This window comes from Melopsittacus undulatus, chromosome 1, assembly GCF_012275295.1.
Source record: "Melopsittacus undulatus isolate bMelUnd1 chromosome 1, bMelUnd1.mat.Z, whole genome shotgun sequence".
Taxonomy (NCBI): Eukaryota; Metazoa; Chordata; class Aves; order Psittaciformes; family Psittaculidae; genus Melopsittacus; species Melopsittacus undulatus.
Genome location: NC_047527.1, coordinates 141,611,579 through 141,634,601, shown reverse-complemented (window position 1 = coordinate 141,634,601; position 23,023 = coordinate 141,611,579). Strand labels below are relative to the sequence as shown.

Sequence of the window (23,023 nt, the reverse complement as noted above, 5' to 3'; positions counted from 1 at the left end):
GGAAGTAGCCTTCCAGCCTAATGACAGCTAAGAGGTGGAAAACCAGTTCTTTAGCGTGTGGAAAGGCATCAAACAAACTGCTAAGGATTAAAGCAAATCGGTCTGTGGCATTCAGGCATTTTTCAGCTCAAGGAAAACTGGCATTACTAGTGGCTTCTTGCAGATTATGTTTAAGGTCTTTGAACATACAGATTCCTTCTGTTATTCTGGAACCTTAATATGTGCCAGAAAATAGGCAGTGTCAGAAAACCTAAACTCTTCCTTTTGAAAATGTAAGCACTATGCTGCTGTTGGAGGTCAGGAAAAAACAAAACCAAAGCAACCTGCAGGTTTATTCAATAAGGATCCAGTTATTTTTAAAACAATTTCATACGTTTGAGTCACATGAACATGCTTGGGAAACCCTTCCTCTTCTTGTGCATTTATGTCTTGTGGTTTGAGCAGCTTCAGAGAAGAACTGTAGCTCAAGAAAGCATTTTGTTTATGTCCAGATACTGAGCTGACTTGGTGAAATGCTATTGTAAGTTTTTAAACAGATTCATGGAGATAGGTTACAAAACCCTACAGGAAATATTCTTTCCATTTATGGTTTAAAAAAATAGTGTAGACTTGGGTTCTTCTGGGGAAAAAGCTTGCATTTTGAGTCTGGATTACATACATATTTCCATGTGCACTCCTACTATGTCATAATCGTAATTTCTCAAGTATACCTTTTGCCTAGCCTCTCATACCTAGCAGTCTTTAGCATACAGCTCTTAAATACAGAAACTGCGTGGAGACCTCATAGCAGCCTTCCAGTATCTGAAGGGGGCCTATAAGGATGCTGGGGAGGGACTATTCATTAGGGACTGTAGTGATAAGACAAGGGGTAATGGGTTAAAACTTAAACAGGGGAAGTTTAGATTGGATATAAGGAAGAAATTCTTTACTGTATGGGTGGTGAGGTACTGGAATGGGTTGCCCAGGGACGTTGTGAATGCTCCATCCCTGGCAGTGTCCAAGGCCAGGTTCAACAGAGCCTTGGGTGACATGGTTTAGTGTGAGGAGTCCCTGCCCATGGCAGGGGGGTTGAAACTTAATGATCTTAAGGTCTTTTCCAACCCAAACCACTCTTTAATTCTATTCCATGAGTCTATAAACTGCATTTATTCTCATAAATAAATATTTAGAACTGTCAAGGTATATTTAATTTACAAGTGACAAGTGCAAAAGCTCCGGAGAAGCTGTTACTTCTGTTTTAAAAGCTGTATTTACTGCCTCACGAAAGATACCCAGGCCTTCAATAAGCTTTTAAAAAAATCACAAGTGTTTATACTTAGAATTACTCAGAGAATCACAGACTAGTTTGGATTGGAAACGACCTTAAGATCATCTAGGTCCAACTCCCTGCCATGGGCAGGGACACCTTCCATTAGAGCAGGTTGCTCCAAGCCCCATACAACCTGGCCTTGAACATTTCCTTTATATATTAAGTCCTACTGAATTTCCAATTGCAGCTAACAGGAAATCCTAATTTTCCTTCTCAGTGCTCTGAAGAAGTTGGGGTTTAACAGAGCAGGTTTGCTGAAGAAAAAGTGATATTTGGGAAATTGAAACAGAATTTTTAAAAAGTTTAAAAAAGCAAAACAAACAAAAGCAAATCCCTTCATATATATCAGACCTGATACACATTTGTTCCACTGAAAGTGCTTGTTCCAGGGTGTTTATATATACATATACACACAGAAGAGAACAAATGTCTCTATTTCACATCTGCTTGTACATTTTGCATATTGCACTTAAATGACTAAGTCAGCATTACTTCTGAGGCAGTGAGATAGCCCAAAGAAAACATTGAGCCCAGAACTCAACTGTCTTTACAAACTCAGTGTGAGTTCAGCCTGACTTAACAGATACGTCTCCTGCAGGTGTCCATGCAATTCACGACTGAAAGACACTTCTAGCACTCGTTTTCTTTGGTATGCCTATTTAAAGCCTGAACCAGAAGTTATCCTGTAAAACGGTGTACCCAGCCTTTTGGGTACCAGCATTTCCTATTGGTTCCTTCACACTGGTACCTATTTGCATTATGTGTAGTCTTTCTTATCTTTTATAATATGTTAAGTTTCTCCACTCACGTGTAATAACATTTTACTTACTCTGGCTGGGACAACCATTAATAAGGGGGAGTGTGGACAGAAGTGGAGGCAAATTTTTATAACTGCATCTTCTATTTTAATTACTTCAACCTACAAAACGTTACCTTTTTCTCTAGAAGAATCAGTTTAAAAAGGATCAACACCTGCAGAAAAAACACAAAAAGGAGAAATGTGATAAGTGAATCGGTGCCATTTATCAAAAATACTGTGCAAGCATAATCTTTTACCTAAGGCTTCATGTTAATCACTGCATGATTGTCAAACAATCATTTTGTACATTTGACCAGTGAAAACCCGTGTTCCAATGCTCTTTTGCCACCTGAGCACTCATTTTAAATCAGCATTTGAGATACACAATGAAAAGCCTACACAAAGAATTGTGTCATTTGAAGCATACAAAGCTTATCAGAAAGTACATGTTGTGTAATTCAAGAATTTAAAAACCCCAGTAAACTACAGAACCATAAAAGAGTTCCTCCACAGAATTACAGAGAAGATTTAGCAAAATACCAAGAATGTCATTCACCTCACCTAATTTTAGGCATCTACAGATGAGACATTTAGATCAGAGTGGCCACACAGACTCTCTACACTCAAAACAGACAATTCTGGGGTATGACTGGCAGACCTCTGATGTTAAACAAAAATGAGTTCTACCCCAAAAATTTACTGAGCAGGCACAAACACACCATGAAATTCAGATTCTTTAATTTGCTTCCTTGATACCTCTCTCAGTTAATAAAAGATTCTAAATGCTATTTGTACCTTAGCTAAAGGATACAGACTGCATTTCAACAGTCATTGGGAAAAGCAAGAGGACCAAGTCCCCTCAAGTTCTATGATGGCAGAAGCTGCAGAAATGACAGGATACATAGAAAAATGTTCCAAGCTGTGTCTGCATAGACTTTAACAATATTCTTCCATCACATTCATCTGATGAGAAGCAGGAAATAGAAACAAGACCATAACTGAGATCCCACCTGCAGTCTGGGACAGGTCTAAAGAAATGTCACACAAACGTAGAAATGGCCAGGGAATCCAGCACACAGGCAAAACTTGTCAGTCTAGGACTAATATTCACTGAAGTTATGTATGTGGAAGGGGATGGAAAATCAGGAGGTTGTAACCAGAAGTACTTAGGAAACAGTCATCTTGCCCCTAGCTGAGGTATGTCTAGACGTGTTTATTTTTCAGTTCCTCTCAAAGCATTTTACTCCACAAAGTGTTGTATTTCATACATCTAGTATAGAACACCTACCTTGTGTCGAAAGTGAAGAACAAGATCCCGAGGAGACAGACCTGAGATTCCAAAAAGAGAGCAATTACTACAGCCAGTAGAGATACTAACCTAATGCTTGTCACAATTTTTCGGGGGGGCAGGACACCTATTATGTGAACCTGGTTATTTCAACAGCAGAACTCATATAAAATACTTTCTTTTTGAGCAGGAGCAAGAATTATATCTACAGTTGAGACAATAATAACTTGAACTGTCATACTCTTGAGTTGACTCCTGTTGGCTACCATACAGCATTATGGAAAGATTGAAGTACTGCACTGTATATTCAGAAAACACAGAAAAGAGTCAGAATCAGATGGGATCTATCTCAAGTAACAGATACTGAAAGCTTGAGCACCCTACACTATCAAATAGCTCAATCTAGAAATTAATACGGTACTGTTTCCTAAAAGCAGCCAAGCAGTGGCTTGTCAGGCTATTGGGTCAAGAGGTAACACGGCTTTTAACCTACAACTAACTCCTATTATGAAAGCAGCACTCAATTTATTTGACATTTATTGAAATCCATTAAGAAACAAACACATAACAGAATAGTGTGCAGGCACATAGACCTCTGCTGTTTAATTTGTTAAATGCACATAAGCAAATTAGCACAGGAAGGGAATGTGCTGATTAGTTTAGCATCTCTGCTGCTTGTACAAAAATACTTACCAAGATAAACCTGTGACCCTTCTAGTGAGGTATTGCCCAGGGAACTATTCATGTGATCATAAAGCTCCTGTAAAAGTTAGAATAAAAGTAAATCAAAACTCAGACGCTGTTAATGGCACATGATCACCAAAAATCCGGAATAAACAAAATTCACTTTTTCAAGGATCTCAACATCTTATTCTAGAAAGAAAGGTCAGATTTTACTAATGGGGTCAATAGAGATACAGACCGATAATCATGCTTGTTCTTGTATTTCACTACACACCGGAAAGGTGACTCTTTGTCAGATTAGAGTAGTTCGTGTTAAATTGTTACAACGGCTGAATAAATGAATGACGTGTACAAATGGAATATTTGAGCAATAACTGCAAACACCAAAGCCAGTAGCCTTACACTGAAAGCTTTGCTCTCTACACTGAAAGTTTGTTGCATGGCTGTTACTGAAAAGTTACCTTAAGAATTGAAATTTGTGAGAAGTCTTTTTCTTCAAAGTATGCATGTGTGATGAGCTGCAGCTTCGCCTGAAGTAACCCATACAAAGGCTTGGGAGAAAAACAAACACAAAAGCACATGAAGAAAACTTATTTAGTCACTCATTTTGAAGTAGAATCTTCTCCCATTCTTATCTTGCAATACAAACACATTATTACACACATAGTTCATGGAGGGGCAGTTGCTAACATGCAGCATCCTCCTCCTGTGCTTTAACCTTTCAGCTTTAAGCACAGAAAGAATCCCTTTTTCCTGTCTGGTGACAGCTTTCCCAAATAGGTAGAATCACAAGATGTTTCTTCAAAACAAGAGTATGCTGTACGTGTGACTATCTTAAAACCTCTTTCAATGTCAACTGTCAGAGCATCAATGTCAACAGCCACTCTCTCCAAGTATTATAATGGCCAAAACTCTCAATCCTACTACATGAAATAAAGTTAGTAGCACAAAAGAATAATCAAAAGCACAAATAAATATCCTGATCCCTGATAACATCTACAGAAGGCAGACACTTCTACAATAACTTATATATCAATTCCAGACAGCTCACTCAAATGCCAGAGCCTTCTCACTCAGTTTTACTTCAGTAAATTCACTTTGCAATGATTTAAAGAGAGGTATTTGGAGCCAGAAATTCCAAATCAGAATATGGAAAATAAATAACTTTTAGTATGTTATCTGAAAGTGTTTTAGGAGTTAAACAAGCATTCTTACCAGCTGACTGAGAACACAGACACTCTTCTGTACCGTTTCCCGGGTGATATCTGCTTGCCGTACTTTTAATGCCTAAAAAAAATAGAAGTATTACAATAGTTCTACCAGACACAGTTGTGAATACAGGTCTAGTTGCTACATGCCATCCCCCTGTTTTAAAGAGAAACCTAAAACTGACTGCCTTAAATGGTAGAATATCCAAACCATGCAACAGTTTGCCCTTAGCTAGTAAAAATGGTCATAACACTGATAAGTCAGAGTTGTGTTCTCATCTCAGTGAGCACAGCAAAGATCCAAATAGAGCTGTGATGATAGGCAGAGGACTGTTTAAAAAGACACTAGCATGAGAAAAAGGCAGTAGCCCTGGAAAAGGCAATGGCATTTTAACTCAAGGTAATATAACAGAAGAGGAGCCACAATACACCACTTGCTCTTCTCTAACAGTATCTGTGGAAATAGACCAGATTGGAAATTCTTTGCCTAGAAACTTGTTTGCTTTATACTTGAGGATTTCTTTGAGCCACCCATCAAATAAACAGGAGGTATAATCTGCAGAATCAACTACATTCTCAGCTAGACCAAATGGTCCCAGGATTTAACAGCAGATCTAGAAGGGGTGGGGGCAGAAATCCAGCGAAGCAATTCACTTAATGGTACAAACCAGCAAGTGTGCAGACTGCAGCTCACACACCAGAAAGAACAGATGGGAAGAGCACTATAGCTGTCCTATGAAACACACTGTTTTGTGTTCTATTTGTTACAAAGTGTTAAACATCTTTTAGCTTCCTAATTAGTTACTAAACAACATAAATTAATCAAGAGCACAATAAAGCCAGGTTAATTTATAGTTAAATAGAGGAAGGCTCTAAATCACAGAACACAGTGAAGACTGACTGCAAAGATAGTGAGGGAACTGAAGTCAACATGGATTTAATTCAGAAGAAATGGAACTAAAATCTGCATGTGTAAAATTTCTCCTATAGCATAAACAGGAACTTGAAATATAATCAAGGTATGATTAACACTAGCACAGAGTACAAGATTTACATCTTCTGAATACAAGACTCATTTAAAACTCAAACCCACATGGCAGTCCAGATTTTTGGCATTTCACTGGAAGAGGGAGGAATTTTAAAAGAAATCTGTAATAACCCAGCAATAGAATCCTACAATGGCTGGGGTTGAAAGGGGTTTTAAAGATCATTTAGTTCCCAACTTCTCAATTGTAAGTACACAGATCATACTACTGTTACTACTTCTGAGAATATGGACAGATTCCAGTAGATCAAGTACATAATTTCCTCAGTGTGATCAGGTGCACACCACCACTCAGCTATTTTTCACCTTTACTACTTTCTACTTGCTCAATATTGGTAAGCAGCTACAATGAATGGGAAGATTCTTGTCTACTCTGCAAGTGCACTTTTGGCAAAGGAGGTAGGGGAAGAAAAACATCCCTACACTTGCATCACCAGATCCCAGGAAACACTCAAAAATTCTTCATGGACACACACTGGAGAAAGTTCAGCTTTTTCCACCCAAGATGCTTAAATCCCAGATACGTGACTTGGCTACCTGACAGACTATTAGCTATTTGCTGATAGCTGTTTTCCTATTTGGTACTGATGCTTGGATTAGCTCACAACAGCCAAAACATATTTGTCAATTGCCTTGGACATTTCAAAAGACCACAATAAGCCTGCTAGCATAAGGGAAAGGAATAGTTTCCAAGTTATGGAGCTATTTACTATGCATATTTCCACAGGTTTTTGATGCAAGCTGATCATGCAGATTGTTGGTGAAATGCAAGCCACTGATCGTTGGGGTCATTAATGCATCAAGCCTACTATTTCATTAATATAATTCCCAACTTGGAAAGTTACCTTTGCTTCAATCTGCCTGTAGCAAGAGACACCATAGACTGTGGTTCGATCCCCGCACCTCGGTGGTAAATGGAAAAACACAGTATCTGTGAAAAAGACAAGACTTGTTTCATATGTTACTAACAAGAGTCCAATATTGTCATTTTCGGCATCACTTATTTATAAAACATTCACTGCTGAAAATACTGGCACACTTATTTTCTGAGACTTTAAAAACTCATTTATAAAGCTATGCCTACACCTAAATTAGTTTCAAGACTGCAAGATGCTTTGTGGAAGCATCTCCAGTTGTGCTAATATGGATATTCTGACAACAGCCCAGTGTTTAGCTTAACCAAGCTCCTACAAGCCCACTGACAGGTTCTCAGAAGCAGCTATTGACAGCAGCTAAGCACCATGAAACCTGCAGGCATATTGCTTTTCCAATTCAGTATGAAGGAGCAAATACAAATCACTGTGAAGCAAGACATACAACTGGAGTGTGATGCCATTAAGAAGGTAAATGCCATGAAGACAGGGAAAAAAAAAACAAAACCACCACTGAGGACAGCTGAAAGATTAACATAGCTGCTACCACTGCTAAGGTAGATACCCGTGCACCACTATGCTCACAAAAAGGATTTGTGAATCCTTGTCTCACACAAAATAATTACTCTCTCTGTGCAAGTGTAACAGGAAAGAAAAAAATAGTATCTATAAACTATGACAAGAGACAGGTTTTTCTGGCTTGAGACCTACACACCAATTGTGTATATACATACACACTTGCTACTACTGCAGAAGTTGCTAAATTGTAACTAGAAGACAACTGTTTACAACTGTTTGCTTTTCAAAAAGCTGAGCAGAACTTGCCTTGAAACCAACTACTAGTACTTTGCTTGCTTCACAGTAACAAAATGAAGAGACAATCCCACATGCTTTAAGTCCAACAGAAAGAGACTACTCACAACAAAGCTAACTCCCTCAAACAAAGTTTAATGACATTATGAAGACCACCTAGGGTTTTAGAAAGCCTTGAAGACTATTTCCTGAATCACCATCTCCTTTGCAAAAATGTAACTATAAGTGGGAATTACTTCAAACCTCAAAAAATAGGTATCTAATAAAGCTATAGTAAGCATAACTATTATCTGAAACATACTTTCCTGTTTCAAATTCAGGTGCATTCTTGTTTACAGAACACAAGAATATATATCAGTTTTGTTGCCAAGTCTTTATTTATTTACCCAAAATTATACACTGATAACCTTTCAGTACAGTAATAAAAATGCTTAAAGTTGAGGGATAGTACTGAGTCAAGAAAACACATGTAAGTGCAGCTGAATGTCACTTTCCCAGCTTTGAATGTAGCTTATTTCTCCTTATCTATTTAACAATACAGAAATAGAACAACTGAATCATGACCCAGACTGGAGTCTTCTTGCTGCTTGGCAGGGGTTTATTTTGATATGACTCTCTTTTTGCTCCCAGATGAGATCTCTGGAAGCTGGAGAATTAGGAAGTTAAGTACATAGAGTTAAAAGGAAACCCACAAAAACCTTATTAAAAGTAGTATTAAAGCATTCCTCTGATTTTGCTGTTTTAAGTGACTTTCTTGTTCACTGCTATGCAGACAAAAAAACCCAGATGAAACAACTGAACATGCATATAAATGTCATGGTGATGACCCAAACTGCTGTCAAACAAATAAAAGCAATACTAAGCAACAGAAACAAAGTAGCTGCAGTGAACTTGCTGGTAAATACGTGGCAAAGGAATCATTCTCCTGACAAATACACTAAAGCTTCCGTTCCTGCCCTTTACATTTGTTGGTTTTCAAAATACATCATTCTACAGACACTGAGTGACCTGTAGATTACTCTAAGAACCTCTGAATTAGTAGAGAAAATTATTACATACATTACAAAGCAGAATGTTAGAATTTCATTCTTCCCTCACAACCGGATTAGGTTTTACTCAAATTTATTCCCCATTCAAAGAACTGAGAGGGCTGGAGCCTTATTTTGCTCTAGACTACACACAAGTGTAGGCTTTTATCAGCATCTGATTTCTTGATGTAGGAGGTACACCTTTATGATCTACTTTAATTTCAAAGTCTGAAGCAACGTATCTTTGCCAATGTATTTGGCAGCTTAAACCAAAAACAACACAGGAAGTCTAAAAGAATCACCAATTAACTGTTCAGACATCAAGGTGTTTTCTTTGATTGCAGTAGCAGCAGTAGATACAACTTCCTCTTTCACTTCTTACCTTCCTGATAGTTGTGAGCCCCGTCCGGTAAGGCGAGAAATGGCAAGTACTTCCATTCCTCTGGCAAACTTTGGCTATCATGTCCTTCTGCAGGCTTTAGGGGAGGATAGGAAAATTCAACCTAAGCAAAAAAACAAAAGCAGAGGGGAGGCAAAGGGACAATACATTACTTTTATCAAACAAGCAAGTGTCCGTGATTCAGCCCAGCACCTTTTGTTTTAGCAATGGTATTGAAGTTTTATTTCCTACTAGCATTCTTTATCTCCTACCCCAAAGCACGCACAGACTGCCTCATGTGTGGTCTGAAAGGCCCTGAGCAGATTTGGCTTGTACAGTGTTTTTGTTCAGCCTACGACCTTTTCCTCAAGACAAATGTGAAACGGATCCTCAAGCAGAAAGTATCACCCAGCAGCTGAATACCTTCTGTGTGCACACAGCCAGCAGCACACTGCTGTACCTGCAGCCTCAGCAGGGGGCATCGCTGGGCACACATAGCCTGAAATCAGATTTGGCTTAGTCCCCCAAGTGTTCATGACTGGGTAACACGCTAACACACACAAGCCTCTATTTTACCCTAACAGTGTTGAATAATCTCAGAAACCATGCTAACAGCAAAATACTGTTTGTAAGTATTTTTATGTCCTTCACTGCAATGCATTCTACACATTGGCCTAAAGCACCTCCCTTTCCTTTCCCCAAGAAATCCTGCTTTTCAACTTCACCTTTCATTTATTTATCATTTACCTTTTTTCCTAAAAATAGAGAAAACCTTTCTATTCTTAGCATTACACTGCACGTCTACCACAGACCCTCATCATCAGCATCTTCACAGTACTAATCCTTCATCTTCTTTTTCTATGGAGACCATACTGGGTTTCCAGCCACTTTCACAAACTCTTTTGTCCAGAGGTGCATTTGGAAACCCAGACTGGTTTGATCTGGAAGGGACCAACTCATCCAGTTCCAACCCCCTGCCATGGGCAGGGACACCTTCCACTAGAGCAGGAAGCTCCAAGCCTCATCTAACGTGGCCTTGAACACTGCCAGAGATGGGGCAGCCACAGCTTCTCTGAGCACCCTATGCCACGGACTCATCACCCTCACAGGGAAGAACTTCTTCCTAATGTCTAATCTAAAACTACCCTCTGGCAGTTTAAAGCCATTCCCCCTTGTCCTGTCCCTACAGGCCCTTGTAAAAATCCTTCTCCACCTCTCTCGTAGACCCCCCCTTTAGTTATTTCTTAAATTACCAAAGTTTAAACCCACCTTTATCAGTAAAAGGAACTGAATAGCAAGTTAAAATAAAAACACTGCAACTTCTCTCAAAGCACATGTAGTTATAGTGAGCTGTAATATGTACACATGGAAATTTTCCATGTATATATACATGAAAAACAAAAGCACAGCAAAGCAAGCATAGAGAAAACCTTAACGTTTGATGGATGGTAAAAGACAACCATGGTAAAGGATGAGAGTACTGAAGATGAAATAGCAACTAAATCACGAAAAGTTAAATTCCTCACCTTAACACACGGTGTCACTCTTTCTACAAGTGCTGCCAACTTAAAAAAGCACAAAGGACAACACCACAAGAAATCCGCCTTGTTACTTGCTGTATCAAGTTTTCTTATTCCTTGTATTATAAATGAGACCTTGAAAATACCCTCAAAAAATAAAGGTTTGGTGAAAGACAAAAGTCCTGAGCAAAAGGTAAGTAACTCACAAAACCGATTAGGCAAGGGGAGAGAAAAAGAACCCAAACCAACAAAACATGCAATAGAAAAAGAATTAATTCTGGCAAGGGAAAGAGGAGGGAAATCAGACCCTGACTTGTAATTAGTTACCAAGAATCCTCAGTCTGCTATTTATGCTGAGCAATAAAGAAAAAAAGAGAAGAGCATCTGACTTCCGAAGGAAAAACAGATACTGGAATTAGCATCCATCCAAGGGACAGAGAAACTGCCTGCCATCTAGTACAAATATAAATCCAGAGAACTTCTTGCTATCCTTTTCAAATCACAGATATAAGAAAATTAAAATGTCAGAAGTTTCATGTAAGTATCTGCAATACAGGAAAGGATTATATAGTCAAATGCTGTCCAGGTTCAAACTGGCTGGCGGAAAACTTGACAGAATTATTACTAGACTCTTGCAGAAGGAGCAACCTTAGCAGTTTCTAAGTGTTAAAACACAGATAGTCAAGAAGCATCTACATTAACCTCCCGAATTAGGCATTTTATTTCACTGCATGACCCACAGCAGGAGCTTCTTTCCATCAAATACAGAGGAGACCCCAGGTCCCTTAGAGTTCAGTGAATACCTACAAGAATTCCTCACAACAAAATATGGTAAGGACCTAAGACGTCAAGCTACTTTCAAGCACTTACAGAATTCCAGTTTTATTTTGCATTCCAACCAAAATAATTAATTAGAAGACATAATAAAGGAAAAAAGGGTAGGGCAACTCAGGCTATATAAGCAAAACGTATTCACTAAGGATGCCCCTTTTTAAAGCCCAGAATAAAGCTGAGAGATCTGGCCTCCTGTGTTCTTTTGACAGCATGAAATTTGCTGAAGAACTACTTTGTTCCAGCTCACAATACTCTGTCAGCACCTCAGCTGCTATCTGATACTCCCAGCAACAGGGACTTCTGCAGGCGTTGACTGTTCCAAATACAACAAACTGAGCAGACATTAGACACTAATGACAACCTTGTTCTGTATCAGTCTGCTTCTTTCAAAAATTGTTCTACTATAGATTTCTATATATATCTGCGTGTATAAGTGAGAGAATATCAGAAAACTCAGATAAAGCAGAATTAATATAGCTTAAGTAGCCTAAACCAGCCTATTTTACAGATCTGCTTTATGATAGACTTGACTAATGTTCTGATATACTATTCCTCCCCCTCCCCAAGAGTATCCATGTAGGAAGTACCCTGGTTTCTAAGGAGGAATCACATTTGTGTAGTGTAATAAATCATTGCTTGTAGAAGTACTGCCTCATACCATGGAGGCTGAAAGTGTGGAAGTACCAAAGCAGGAAAAAGGATAATCAAACAGCAAGGGCAGAATGCAATGCCCTGGGGGAACTTTCTTCCATCCCTCCTCTGACTTAACTCTTTGAAATGAGATCACTGGGAACTCTTTAAATCAAACTTCTTGCCAAGCAATCAGTGCAGGTGAGATTCATGTCAGCTGCCTACATGTCAAAAAGCACCATCTCCAAGACAGCTTGCCTTTTCCTAAGCATTCTGCAGACAGAGAAAAGAGACACCTGCAGAGGATGATTCATCTGATCTTTCTTTCCATCGCCTCTGAAGAGAGCTCGCTCACACTTCTAAGTTGCAGCTGACTGAATGAATGCAGATTAAACTCACCATAACTGCTCCCTGCTTGATTTCTACAGCTCAGTTTGCAGATTTGCATCAACTCTGCATATTAAAAAACATTATTTCAAACCCGAAGGATAAGAACATTGAGTAGCCTAAAAAAGAGCTCCACAACCAACAAAAACACTGAAAAAACCAAACCCCACAGCTCTTGAAAAGCTTGGCACAATGCACATATACAGAAGTGATAATAACAGGGTAGACAGAATCTCAGTTTTACCACTTCTGACTTGTTGAACAGCTGGAGCCTCAGTCAAATCCTCCTCTCAGCCAGTGTGCACAATGTACAGTGTCCCCAGTCAAAGCAACCTAAAATAAAAGCTGTTTTATTTCTCATCTTCCACTTTAAACCCAAAACGAACCTTGACAGGGGGATAGGATGGGACTACAGAGAAACCTGTCTCTGAGCTCTTTCACTCTCTTCACAGAATGAAGAGAAGCTAATTTTTTATTTAAATACAATGGATTTATGTAAATCCTTACATATATACATACATATAACCTGAAACCAGGACAATGTGCATACATAAGCACGCACTTCCAATTTCCCTGTTGTCATTAATACACAGATTATTACTGCAAGTATGAGAAATAAAGTCTTTTAATAAAGCTCAAATGTCAACAGGAACAAAGAAATACATGCAAGTTCAGAGCCAACTGCCAGAACAGTTTTTTGTCTCCTCATGTGAATTAAAGAAGACTCCCCATCAAAATGAAATTCAAATGCAAAGCTGAACTCCTCAGAGACATCAGAATAAGCTACATATCACAGGGACTAGAACCTCCACTCAGTTCTTACTCTTCCCAGTGTTGGGGATCTTCATTACTGCTGGAAATATTGCTTATGCCTGTCAAAGGGGTTTGACAGCAATCCTTTCTGCCTGTTCGCATTGCCTTGTTCTGTGAGCACATAGCTCTTGATGGATATCAGAACTAAAACTGATACAGAATGTTGTGCTGTGATTCAGTGGACAACTAAATAACTGTGCTCTGCACAGAGTATTTCACCCTTTGTGGATTGCCAAATGAAATTAAAAGACAAGTTAAAAAAACTCTCCCCTTAAGGAGATTTCCCAGCCAGAAGGAATTTACCAGCCATTTATTATTATTTTACACATTTATTATTTTTTTACTCAAAGTAAAAAAGACGAGTGCAGGCAGGGAAAAATGTATTTCACCTGCTATATTTAGGAACAAACATGGTGTTTTTTCTTTAAAAACAACACACTGATACTCTCTTCTAAATTACAAGTATACAACCAGAAGAGAAGTTAAACAGTATTGATAAAAGAGGAATTTCCAATACATATAGACATGTTCACCTAAGGTATTACATTCAGACATTACACAGGAAGTTGGCATTAATTTTTGGTGAGTTTCATACTCGGATAAGGTTGTTTCCCTTACCTGTGAGAAGTGTTTCGTGTTGGCAATCACAGTAAGATTCTCAGTGAGGACCAAACAGCAATCATCTAAAAAGTGCTGGCAAGGCGGTATAAACTCCTCATCTTTCCCCCTCCATCTACAATCATGTTTGAACTACTCCACTTACAAGTTAATCCCTCTTATTCAGCACAGTCACAATATCAACTCTCCTCTTTAATATGGGTGTTCGGGAAGATTTCTCTTCAGACAAGAAATGAAAAAATGTGGACACAAGTAAGGTTTCCCATCCGTTCAATGAAGAGAGGATTTAAACTCAAATCTCTATTAAAAACATGTGAAAATATTTAGAATGACAGTATTATGTTAAAGACTAAGGTTGCCTTCAGTAAACTGCAAAACCCAGTCTACAGGGAGCGAACCCAATCCGTCCTCTGAACAATTGCTCTGATGATCTCTCCCATTGCTTGTACTGCACAAACAGGTAAAAGAATTGTCCAAAGGAAGAAAAGGCCATCAGCAAAATCCACTTATTACATTCCCATTCAGGAAAACTTTTCCCTTCACAAACCATTTCAACACATTTCATTTTGGGCATACAAGCTCTTCCTCTCTCATTTAAGAAAGAAAAGTAGAAGGATGTTGAGTATTGAGCAATAGTGATCAAAAAAACCCCAAGAGATTAAAATTACACCTAAACCTTGACCCCTCCTTTCATATAAGTCAGCATTTGCTCCTCACACAAAGTAAGGATTTTTTAAAGTTTTCTAGATGTATTAGTCCTGGCACAGCCAGATGCAGAGAAAGCCTGCATACCCGTGATTTTATCTGAATTGTCATAATAACTGCACCATGCAGCCAACTGGAAATCCAAGAACATTGTTGGTCTTTCAGCACGGAGAACAATTTATTATTGAAATCACAATTTAATCTGATTTAAATGAGAAGCTTTCCCCATTGTTGTACGACAGAGCCAGCAGATCAGGATCTACAAGCTGAAGAGACCCTCCATATAACAATAATGCTTATGCAATAATACATCCAACAATAGATTTTTAAATATACATTATATATTTGTCTGTGCAATAACTATGTATAACACATGCATATTTATATAAACATGTAGATGCAGAAGATGCATGATACGTATTTCTATAAATATATTTTAAAATCCATTACATACATGCAGATTAACAGTGAAAGAAGCCTATGTATTACAAAGAGGTAGGGCAGAGTCTTTTCTGTCTTTCCAGTTCCTGAAACTGGCACTGCCTCATGTTCCCATGTTGCTAAAGCTATAGAGCTGCCACTTACACAAGTTCTAAGACATCATTTGTATTCTTGCAGATGCACAATATAACCACTCAAGTTTGCTTTGAAAACTCTCACCGGGTTAGCAAAGTTTTGACTTTTAGGCCCTTAAAATATAAAATAATCTGAAACACTGAACCTTTGTATTTGCTGTCAAAATCACGTTAGGATGCATTTAGACGCTCTTTACAATTACCACTTTAGTTTTACAGTCATGCAGTTCAAGTCAGCCTTGGAACTTTAGCTTGCATCATTCTCCTCAAAGAAAGTAAACAATGACAACCTCCCCACACACACACACTCCTCCCAGAAGTGGAACATAATGCTATTGCAACCATTCCAGCCTAGAGGACTTGCTAGGGAATTCTGCCCTCAAGACAAGACTTTATGGTCTTACAGAAACTAAGCTTGAATTCATACAATACATTACTCTTAAGAAGATACAAGGTACCAGAGAGGGCAGCTTCCTTAATGAAACACGAGAGGATAATCCTCCACTCTACTCCTGTTATCTGCTCAACACAGCAATTAGTATAGACTGGGGTCAGCAGCAGCCCTTCTTTCACCCCACAACCTGCTGCTCCCACTGCTTCCTAATGGATACAACCAGCTACAAGGTCTAGTGGCATTTTCTGTCCCCCAGGACAGCAACCAGACCTCATCACACACAAGACTCAGACGCGCATCCTTTCACCAGCTCTGCTGCATGCCCCAGTTCCCAATGGGAAGAAGACCATGCATACTGGCAGGGAGCTGTCAAGTGGTCCAGTGAATCCTCCCTGTCCTGTGAAAATGAAGGACCAGTACTGTATCACACTTTAAAGTACATTTACTTGTCAGTTTAGAAACAGCCATTGCGTGTAATTCATATAGCCCATATTGCTGAACTGATGCAGTCCAAGAGAGTGATCACCTTGTATTATGAGCCACAAAGCATTCAGGTTCTTTACCATGGGAAACCAGATGGTGCCAGAACGGCTTTTAGTGAATATGCTCATTCCTTTCAAGTTCCAGCATTAGATTTACTCCTCAGAACAGACAAATCCAACTCAATAAACACAGCGACACCATGAAGTACAGAACACACTATGCTCTAGGTAACCTCAACAAAGCAAGCAGCCCCATCCCCTGTCCTCCAGCATGTCAGAGCAGGTAACGAACTTGCTTTTACTTCTTGTGTCCACAACTTTCTAAGAGTGCTGTCAGAAACAACATACCTGCCTAGGTGTAGTAGCTCAGGAGCACATACAAGGTGTGGGGCAGATTAGCAAAATTAGACACATAAAATAAGGCAATTTTAGGACAGGGAACACAAAGCTGAAAGAGCAAGTTTCAGTTTATTCCAACTGGAGTGACTTTTGTTCAGTGATTTACAGCTTTGAACCTCCCTCAATTATAGATGTAAGTAAATTACACTGCTGCCTCTACAAGTGTTGAGAGCCCGAGTTACTATTTGAAAGCATTCTGAAATAGGTAGGTGAAAGGTAAGACAGAGGTACAAAAGTAAGATTTTTTACTGATTTAGTATTCATAGAACCCAGACTGGTTTGGGTTGGAAAGCACCTTAAAGCTCATCCAGTTCCAACCCCCTGCCATGGGCAGGGACACCTTCCACTAGAGCAGGTTGCTCTAAGTCCCTATGTCCAACCTGGCCTTGAACACTGCCAGGGATGGGGCAGCTACAGCTTCTCTGGGCACCCTATGCCATGGACTCACCATCCTCACAGGGAAGAACTTCTGCCTAATGTCTAATCTAAATCTCCCTTCTGTCAATTTAAAACCATTCCCCCTTGTCCTATGTCTAGATGCACTTGTAATTAATTCATTGATTCAAGAGAAAGCTCTGTACTAGAAATCTTGAGCATCTACATAACTACTCATGTATTATGAGACACATAAAGGACAGATTACAGGATGAAAGCTGATGATACTGACTATCCCAAGTTTCACATAGCTGTAATCAGGTTTTTAGGAACTTTATCTTAATTCTCACATCAGGGCAACTAAGGAGAAAATATCCTTCAAACAAATGTTTTATTTCCTGTCAGGGACTTCAGGGAAGCAACTGCAAGATTATCAAAGCACAGCCTCTTACAGCTTGACAACCAAACAAAGAAACAAAAAAGCCTAACAGAAATTCACAATTCCTGTAAGTTTCACTCAAACAATGAACAAAAAACACTAAATAAGTGGATTACAGAGACATGCAAAGAACAGAACCCACCATTAATCCTGCATGAGAGATCAGAATCCGTGGCGATGTTTACAGGAATACGAGATAACAACTACAGGTATACTCAGCAATACACTATGGATTTAAAACTTTTAGCATCCCATGCTAATTTGAATAGCCTTTCTAATAAAAGCTAAAAGCTTCTTTCAAAGTTTTAACCTGTTGAACATAAGCAAACCCACATATTTTAGACAACAGGGTAATCTTTGATACTCAACCTATGCTAGGATTAATTTCATCTAGAGATTTCATGCTCATAATAGCCCTTTGAAGCGCTTAAATAATATTACAAACAGGGAAGAAAACAAAAGGAATTGAGCTACTGTTTCAAGGTTATTGTCAATAAGGGCAGGACAAGTACCTCAGATTGATTTCAGCCTAGCTCCTTTCCAAGTTATGTTGTGTTTCTGTTGCTCTTTTTAACAACATCTCATTTAATCACTAGAGGAGATTACTTACTGCATAATACCTGCCTACTGTGTTCCCCAAAACAGAGAGAGAAGGACTTTAAAGACAACAAAGCATCTACTTCACTTACATGATTAAGAGCATCAAGCACATCTAACAATCACATCAACTACTGGGTTGACAAAGACCAAGAAGTGGAAAGAAAAGTAATTATCCAGTAAAACAGAGTCTTAGGAGAGCAACAGCAAACAAACAGGAACTGGAACAAGCTGGAAGTGTTGCCCTTAACAAAAGAAAAAGGCCTCCAGAAAGGCTGCCTGTGGAATCCTCTGAAGAGTGCAACCTCAGAATTTTCCTCTTGGAAGCAAGTGCTACAGTCAAGGGCACAGGAGACCTGGAAACATAGGCAGTTCTCAAAAGAGTTGATAAAAAGAACTAAGTGAACTCACTCATTCCTTAAACATCTCTTAATTCTAAACAAAATCAAGCCTAATTCTACTTCAGCCAGCAAAAAGACCCACAGTCCAACAGTAGGGCCTTGGAAGGAGACAAAGCAATTCCCTGACTCTCCTCATCTGTAAACAAATGCATGTGGATTGTTTTCCAAGTCTATGCAAGAAAAGTATGTTCTGTACATTTTCAAACTGCCAGTTTTTCTCTATAAACAATTCTTATATGGAAAGATAATCAACAAGAAGACTTGTACACTTTAGACATAAGCCTCAAGCCAGGATAAGACAGAATGTGTAAGAATCCAATTACCTCCATTACCAACAGCAATCCCAGACAGAGAATCCACAATGTCAGAGCTCAGTTTCAAGTTACACACTTTTGTACACATCAGCTTTACAGCACATATATATTTCTCTCCCCCTTCTTCCATACTACAGCTTTAGAGGGAAAGTCATCTAAAGAAAACACCAAGAATCAAGAAATTCATCCAAATATCTCACTCCACATACATTCACTAGGAAGACTCTGAGAAAAGAGAAATGGAAACACAGAACCCAAAAGGAACCTTCTCAGGTAAACCAGGTAAACTTCTCTTACAACACACAGGTTAGCTGTATATCTCCAACTTAAGCTCCCTAAATTCACCCTGAATTGCTGCCATTTAAAAACTGCTTTGGAACTTTGCTTTTCTGCACTTACTGGTTTCTCTCTTGCCATCTTCAGCTTGTCCACATACAGTTCATATCCACTTGTTCTTGTGCCAACACTGCCTTTTAGATTAAATGGTTGTTTTTTCCTCCTTATATTTTACTTTCCAACAGTCTCCTGGAATCCAGTTCCATTTAATGCAGTTGTTCAATGAATATTTCAAAGGCCATTATGACACATGACAATCAAAAAGAGAAGCCCTTGACTACCTCTTTCAAGAGACACTTTTCCATCTCCCTTACTAGTCTCTCTGTTCTCTTGCAGTTGTCTTCTGCTGATGTCCACCCAGCAAACAGATCCTGTGAACCAACCACCTCAAAACCAACTCAAAACAAGGTTTGCTTTTTGGTCATCTCAGTTCCCCATTTCAGATCAACACACAACTGCCTCAAAATTCCAGCTTTGAAGAGGCAGGACAGGAAAAGCGAAGAACCTTCCCATATTCACAGAGGCAGCTTAATAGTCCTCAGATGAAGACAACTGAAAGCCTCAAAATCCGTTTTGTTAGCCTACTTAGACAAGCTCTTCTATGTTCTCCTTGAAAACAGACTGCCCAAGGACTATCTCATCCATTCCTGGAAGTGACAGAGAGAATCCAAATCCATTCTTCTGAAAGGTCGATCAGAATTTTTATGTGTCAATAAAAATACTATTATATTATAGGACTACATTTGCTGCCACTCTCACCCCCAAAACCACACCACTTCAGGAACTTGTCCTTCATCATACGTGGTCTCACTTTGCTCTTCCACACACGTCCTCATGTTAATTTCCAAGCTCGTACTGTTATTATTTACTCCTATTGCATACCTTTGTAATGCACCCCATCTCTATCATTTCAGCATTCCTTATTATCCAGCTCTTCCACAACATTCCAGTATTGCTTTGTAACACTGATTCCTCAAGTTTGCTCACCACAGCTCAGATTTCACTGTGTACACAATGCCAGTACCATATATGTAGGTCCAAATTCAGTCTTGAGAAACATCCTTTGCAAGCACCTCTCAGACCAGCAGCTCTTACTCTGCTGCTTCTTCCTCACCTTCATACTATTCCTTATTCAGGTACCAGCTCCTGTGCTAAATCCCCATTATCTCCACCTTAGAAAAAGAGGTTTTTTTCAGTGCTGTGTGATCTATTTGCAAGTTGCAGGCAGATTCAAGATTCTCTCTTTAGAAACATAGAATAGTTAGGATTGGAAAGGACCTCAAGATCATCTAGTTCCAACCCCCTGCCATGGGCAGGGCCACCTCACACTAAACCACCCAAGCCACACTAAGCCACCCAAGGCTTTGTCCAACCTGGCCTTGAACACCACCAGGGATGAAGTATTCACAACCTCCCTGGGCAACCCATTCCTGTGCCTCCTTGTATCCAATCTAAATTTCCCCTGTTTAAGTTTTAACCCGTTACCCCTTGTCCTATCACTACACTCCCTAATGAAGAGTCCCTCCCCAGCATCCCTATAGGCCCCCTTCAGATACTGGAAGGCTGCTATGAGGTCTCCACGCAGCCTTCTCTTCTCCAGGCTGAACAGCCCCAACTATCTCAGCCTGTCTTCATACAGGAGGTGCTCCAGTCCCCTGACCATCCTTGTGGCCCTCCTCTGGACTCCTTCTTCTACAGAGAAAGTATATCACTTGTTCTTGTAAAAGATGTAGGTAAGTCAGGCATGATCCATCTCTAGTGAATGCCCTTAGTACACAGTCTACTTAGTTTCACGTTGTTAATTAATTCTTTCCTTCATCAATTCTCTAGAGACTCACATGCTACTGATGTCAAACTCATTAGGCTATAGCTGTGCAGCTCCCTGCCTCCAGTTCTTTTAGGAGGCTACAGTTCAGTAACAAATCTGCTAAGTCAGAAGTAGAATACATCTGAAATTAGATTTCTGGTTAGATTTCCCACAGGAAGCCTGGCTGTTTGTGGTTCTACCAACTGACCTTCTATTCCTGCAGTTCTCCCTGCGACACAGCTACCTTACCCCTTTCCCCAACTGCCTTAATTTCCAACTTCCCAGTTCATTTCTTAATAAACTTACAGAAGGATTTGGTTCAGAGGTATTCCAACCCCATTTTTGACAACACCTGAAAACATACCTCTACAAACATTTTACTGGCAGCAAGATGAAATTCACTGCTACTAATGTATAGGTGGGTGGAGCTTTTGTGTTTTTTCATTGCATCAACACTCTATAACATTACAAGGAAAAAAATACGGGCTGCAGAAGAAGATCAGAAGCAACAAAAGTGATCTCTGCTTCTCTCTCCAACCTATGTCTTCTCCAAGAGGTCAACAACAATCTGCTCTTCCTCCTGCTGATAACCAACAAACACTCATGTCCTCACTGTCTTTGACAAAAAAGTGACCGATAAATACTGCAAACCTTGCAACCTAGATGATCTGATCACTTCACAGGAAGATCCTGTGAACATCCACATGTGAACAGCCCCTAAACCCCCTGAGGAGAAATGATGCATGCCAAAACCTTGCAGATCTTTCAGAAAAAGAGATGAAAGAATACCTACAGTGAGTTACTGCACTTCTGCTTCAGCCTCTGTTGGTATGAAGAATGGTTTTACACTTTACTATGCTGTGCTTGTTTTGTTTCCTTAAGCATTAACAAAGATCAATTTAACTCTTTGTCACCTTGTATGAAACGTGTTTGTCCCAGACCTATTCTTGTATAGACATCACCATGGCATTCATTTTTGTTTTGTCAATTTTTGGTAAATATTAAGGATATTCCATGGACAATGACTCACTGCAAGGCCATCATTACATCTATCTTGTCTTGCCACAGCAAAGCAACTTTGCATGCAGCCCAGCTGGGTAACAGCATCTCCTGTTTCAAGGGTTAAAATAAGTCGAGCATGACACACCTATGAAATACACAAGATAAACTTATTCTACCTTACAAGCTACAGGAAGCAACCAAGCATTTATGCAAGAAGGGAGCAGACACTCGAAACTTAAATCACGGGTAGTCCTGTCCCTTGGGGCCACCAGGCTGCGTGTGCACAAGCTGTACCTGTGAGAGAATAGCTCGGCAGGAACAGGAGGCAGGTAACAAATCTGTTTTCCTCTTAACTCTCAGCCTGAACGCCAGACCCACAGCAGCCACGGGCGCAGCACCGGGAGCGGTCACGTACGCAGCCCAGCAAACATTAACCACCGCCCGGGGCGGGCTGAGTCATGGCCCCACAGCTGAGGGAACCCCCGGCCCAGCCCGGGGGAGGCCGCAGCCCTACTGCGATCAGCGGCGCCTCGCCGGCTCCAGCCCGCCCTGAGGTAAAGCAGAGCTCCCCCCCTTCCCCGGCCCCATCGGACGCGCCCCTCCCGCAGCGGCTCCAGGCTGCCCGTGGGCCGCAGCCGGGCCGCCCCGCCGCGGGCTGAGGGCAGAGCAAGGCAGGGAGAGAGCGCGGAAGAGGCACGCCGCCTCACCTGGCAGCCCTTCTTGTGGTGGAACCCCACCACCACGATGTGCAGCACCGGGCCGCGGTTCTCCATGGAGCCCCGGCGATGGCCGCTCCGGAGGATGCCACCCTACACGAACTCCCGCTCCGCCTCCTGCCGCCCAGGGTCCGACGGGCACGCAGCCCCGACCGCCTGCGCTTCCGCAGCGCCCAGCCGCGACCGGCAGCACCTCCCTCCCTCCGCCCCGTTGCCAAGGCGGGGTTTCGCTTCGGCCCGGCCCCTCAGGAGGT

The 23,023-nt window shown here is 40.4% G+C and overlaps 1 protein-coding gene across 1 annotated transcript in view; it reads right to left on the bottom strand.

Annotated features, from left to right (window-relative positions):
* Window positions 1-22,934, bottom strand: part of AVL9 (AVL9 cell migration associated) — a 38,240-nt gene extending 15,306 nt beyond the window's left edge. The window contains exons 1-8 of the mRNA XM_005141658.4: window positions 22,761-22,934; window positions 9,429-9,549; window positions 7,179-7,264; window positions 5,296-5,367; window positions 4,542-4,631; window positions 4,090-4,156; window positions 3,397-3,437; window positions 2,243-2,281 (exon numbers count right to left, since the gene is read on the bottom strand). Coding sequence (XP_005141715.1) covers window positions 2,243-2,281; window positions 3,397-3,437; window positions 4,090-4,156; window positions 4,542-4,631; window positions 5,296-5,367; window positions 7,179-7,264; window positions 9,429-9,549; window positions 22,761-22,826 — 582 coding nt within the window. The 5' untranslated portion in view covers window positions 22,827-22,934. The remainder of the gene's footprint in view (window positions 1-2,242; window positions 2,282-3,396; window positions 3,438-4,089; window positions 4,157-4,541; window positions 4,632-5,295; window positions 5,368-7,178; window positions 7,265-9,428; window positions 9,550-22,760) is intronic.
* Window positions 22,935-23,023: the final 89 nt, after the last annotated feature.